The 3802-nt window shown below is 34.9% G+C and overlaps 2 protein-coding genes across 2 annotated transcripts; both read right to left on the bottom strand.

Moving 5' to 3' along the window:
- On the bottom strand, positions 399-2649 carry LOC107611865 (glycine-rich RNA-binding protein 2). The gene is made up of 4 exons (XM_016313749.2): positions 2428-2649; positions 1519-1587; positions 1278-1381; positions 399-840 (listed from the first exon to the last, which is right to left on the bottom strand). The coding sequence occupies exons 1-4, from the start codon at positions 2582-2584 to the stop codon at positions 754-756; spliced, it is 417 nt and encodes a 138-aa protein (XP_016169235.1). The 5' UTR covers positions 2585-2649; the 3' UTR covers positions 399-753.
- Positions 2774-3504, bottom strand: LOC110265407 (the record flags this gene model as incomplete). The annotated part of the gene is made up of 1 exon (XM_021108387.1): positions 2774-3504. A coding segment is annotated over one exon (441 nt), but the record flags the coding sequence as incomplete, so codon positions are not given.

A 3802-nucleotide genomic window follows, 5' to 3' on the forward strand; every position in this document is an offset into this window, starting at 1 on the left:
ATATTTTGTTAGCTTTTTTTCAATGTATGAAATAAAAAATATATTTTTTAATTTTTAAATTATTAATTTTTTTAATAAATTATTAATTTTTTAACAGCATAGAAATTACTGTGTAATTCAAACCCACCTGGTTCGAATTAGTGTGTGCGTGTGTTTGTGTATAATTCGAACCCACCTGGTTCGAAGTAGTGTGTGCGTGTGTTTGTGTATAATTCGAACCCAATGTAAGAATGGAGTTCGAATTTAGCTGGTTCAAACTACATATAAACGTACATTGGTGGATTCATGAAACAATTTTCGTTTTGGCTGATTCGTGTAAAATTTTACTCCCCTTGGCTTATTATTGTGTAAAATTTTACTCCCCTTGGCTTATTATTGTGATTTGCCCCAATTTTTAAGACTAATAAGTTCAATATATAAAAAATTCAATAACAAAGTCCTCACTAATATAAGAAACAGATTCAGCTTACAAGTTATAATGGTGTGTGTGTGTTCTTCCTCTTCTCGTGTGTGTGCGTATAAGATTATATAAAAACTAGCAGATCAAAATATGAAAACATCTTAGCTAGGCTCTCATCTCAACCAAATGATATTACAAATCAAATTTATGAAACATCACGCCATCCAAAGAGAACCATTGAACTACAACAATCTAAAACTTTTACAAAAACTAATGCTTCTAATTAGAATTTGAAGCACCAATACAAACCACCACGATTTGGCCTGTTTATCGTCTTAGCCAATTACGGACCTCTACTGCCGGAGATGCCGGGGACATTGCTGTCTAGGTTCTGGGATAGATTTGGCATACTCTACAAATATAACCCAACCATCCAAAAACTGTAGAGAATGGAGAAACAATAATTAGCAAACACCCAGAGAAATAAGCTTACAAAGAAAGAGCTAATTAAGAGCAAAATGCGAGATCAACCTAGCAGAACAATTAACAAGAGGAACTTAGCTCCTAGATCACATCAGCATGAATTAGCTAGAAAAAAAAAAGCTCATTACAAAAAATTTTTGAAAGTGTCTAAAGCCATGCTTTCATGAATGATGGAAGCATTGTTGACATTTGACCTTTTCATCTTCTAGATATTGTTCTGTTGCCACATTCATTAGCACTTAGTATCACGAATACATGTCATATTGGAACCTAATTTGTATGAAATATGCATGCATTCATTCGAGGTAAGGCAACAACGATGTTATCAACAACAAATTCTTTATTATCCCCCCATAGATCGCAGGTTTAAGCATAGAGGCTTAATCCAGCATACCTTTCCATTCATGTTTTCGATGCCCTTTGCAGCCTCTTCTATAGTGGCATATTGTACAAAACCGTACCCTTTAGAACAACCTGTTCTATCGATCATCACCCTAGCTGAAAACAACACAGATGAAACCATTATGAATTATGCAGATCCTTGAAACAAAAACAACAGAGGTGTCAAAGTGTTAAAAGCAGAACATTATGAAAGTTATATCTACTTAGTACTTAGAGATGAGAAGAGGACAAACTGCGAACAACTTCACCAAACTTAGAAAATTCTTGGAGTAGGCGTTCGGATGTCGTCCGTTTGTTAAGCCCTGAAAAATTAAAGACATATAGAAATTCAACACATTTGACATTGTCAAAGAGAAAAGGATTAGCCAAGCAGGCCAGATAAAGATTTTAGCACCTGAATCAACTCATTTTTAACTGATAAAGTATGAATAATAAGAAATTCAAAACGATAACTCTGCTGAAGATGGTATTTGAAATTTAAAAACACATATATGTAAGTAACAGAACTAATGAGTAATGAGTAATTATGAGTGGATTAAGCATCACATGATTAAATATTTAAGTTCCCTTTCTAGAAAATCCTTCTCCAACATCAAATGAGTCGAAAACAAGTACCCTAAAAGTCCAAAAACTAGCAATTTCGGTTAAAATTATGCGCAACAATACCAACACTTGCTAGTTGGAAGTCATTAGTTAGTTCCTCATCAATCATCACTCATATATCATATTATCAGCGAGCAAAACCCATATTATAGCTGAAAACAATAACTATATATAACTATAAGCCCTCACTAGTCTAAATTACACTGAACTCCACACAAGCTACGCAATATTACATGCAAACACCATTCTATTTGCAAAATTATACACTAGTCTCTCCTAAACACTAAATCAAGGAATCCAATCACCTATCTCATGGAAAAGGAAGTTAGTATAATTTACCCTAAATCCAATTAAGCATATTGAACCATTATAATCATGTGGCACATAATACAAAAAACATATTCGCAAAGCAGAGCCGCAGAGTTGAATTACTGATTGACAAACTTATGAAAATACAAAGTTGAAAGGCGAAATTCTAGTTTTCTTTTTTGAATTTTCCTGAGCTCAAAATCAATGAGGAAGTAATACATTATACATACCGGAAACGAAGACGGAGGATTTGGGCTCCACCGCCTGTCGAGCAAACACTGCGGCAGTAGTCGACGGCGGATAAGCAGAACGGCTCGAAAGCAGCCGCAATAAACCGCGCGACGAAGGTTGCGCTGCAGCTATAGCCGCTGCCGCCCTCAAAGCCATTGGCAGGGTTTGGGAGGTTTGGTAGTTACGGTTTAAGCTGAAAAGCAATGTTATTGTTGCAGTTGGGGAGTAAAAATATCTGGAAAACAACCATTTCCATTTGTACCAATGGACTTTAGGAACGCTGACAAGAGTACCCATTAAAAAAAGGAAACATTTACCCATTAAAAAAAGAAAATTAATGTTGTATTTATCAAAGATGAATTCCGTACAACAAAAGTACCCAAATCCTAAATTTATGTTGACTTTTTAATAAAATTCCAGAATTACTCCCACCATTATCTTCAACCCCTCTCTCTTCTTTTCTAAATCTCAAACACCTCTATTGCCTAAAAATCCTAATCTTAATATCTAAAAATCCTAAATTACTATTTTCTTAACCCTAATCTCAATACCCCTTTCAGCAAATTTCAATCTTCTTTTTATTCTTTTCATCAATTTTACCACCTCTTTCACCAACATCATCATCACCGCCACCGTCACCAACCGTCAGCCTCATCTTTCTCCTTCTCCACTGTCACATCCATAAACAACAACAATATTCTTTTCAGCATGTCAACCAAAGACAGAGACTCTGATTCTTTTCTTTTTACAGTTGCAAGATGATTCATCTCAACACCATTCAATCCAGAACCATTTAGACAATCAGAATTCATTTCGGAATTATTATCCTTCCTCCCCTGATGGCGAAATCCACCGATCCTAGCGGCTTGGCAAATAACTCTACCAAGTGATTGCTTACTCCTAGAGAACAAGCTTTTCTTTCCCACATTATTCTCCTTCAACCATGAATCGAGTAAAGAATTATTACCATCACCTGAAGCACCTTTACCATCACTCTGTCCATGTACCTTTGCATTATCTCCTCCAGCATCTGATGAAGACAAGAAAGAATAAAGAGAAATTAAAATTTGCTGAAAGGGGTATTGAGATTAGGGTTAAGAAAATAATAATTTGAGATTTTTAGGTATTGAAATTAGGGTTTTTAGGCAATGGAGGTGTTTGAGATTTAGGAAAGAAGAGAGGAGGGATTGAAGATAATGGTAGGGATAATTCTGGAATTTTATTAAAAAGTCAACATAAATTTAGGATTTGGGTACTTATGTCTTACGAAATCCATCTTTGATGGATACAATATTAGTTTCATTCTTTAATGGGCACTTTTGTCAGCTTTCGTAAAGTTCATGGGTACAAATGGTTGTTTTTCCAAAATATTTT

The sequence above is a fragment of the Arachis ipaensis genome, chromosome B08, assembly GCF_000816755.2.
Source record: "Arachis ipaensis cultivar K30076 chromosome B08, Araip1.1, whole genome shotgun sequence".
In the NCBI taxonomy this organism is placed as follows: domain Eukaryota; kingdom Viridiplantae; phylum Streptophyta; class Magnoliopsida; order Fabales; family Fabaceae; genus Arachis; species Arachis ipaensis.

Bases quoted from the DNA above. Each gene is read 5' to 3' on its own strand.
- LOC107611865 (XM_016313749.2), bottom strand. From the start codon at position 2,584: ATGGCTTTGAGGGCGGCAGCGGCTATAGCTGCAGCGCAACCTTCGTCG. The intron at 1,588-2,427 runs GTATGTATAATG...TTAATTTTTCAG, and splicing joins ATCCTCCGTCTTCGTTTCCG to GGCTTAACAAACGGACGACA. The intron at 841-1,277 runs GTATGCTGGATT...CATTCTCTACAG, and splicing joins TCGAAAACATGAATGGAAAG to TTTTTGGATGGTTGGGTTAT.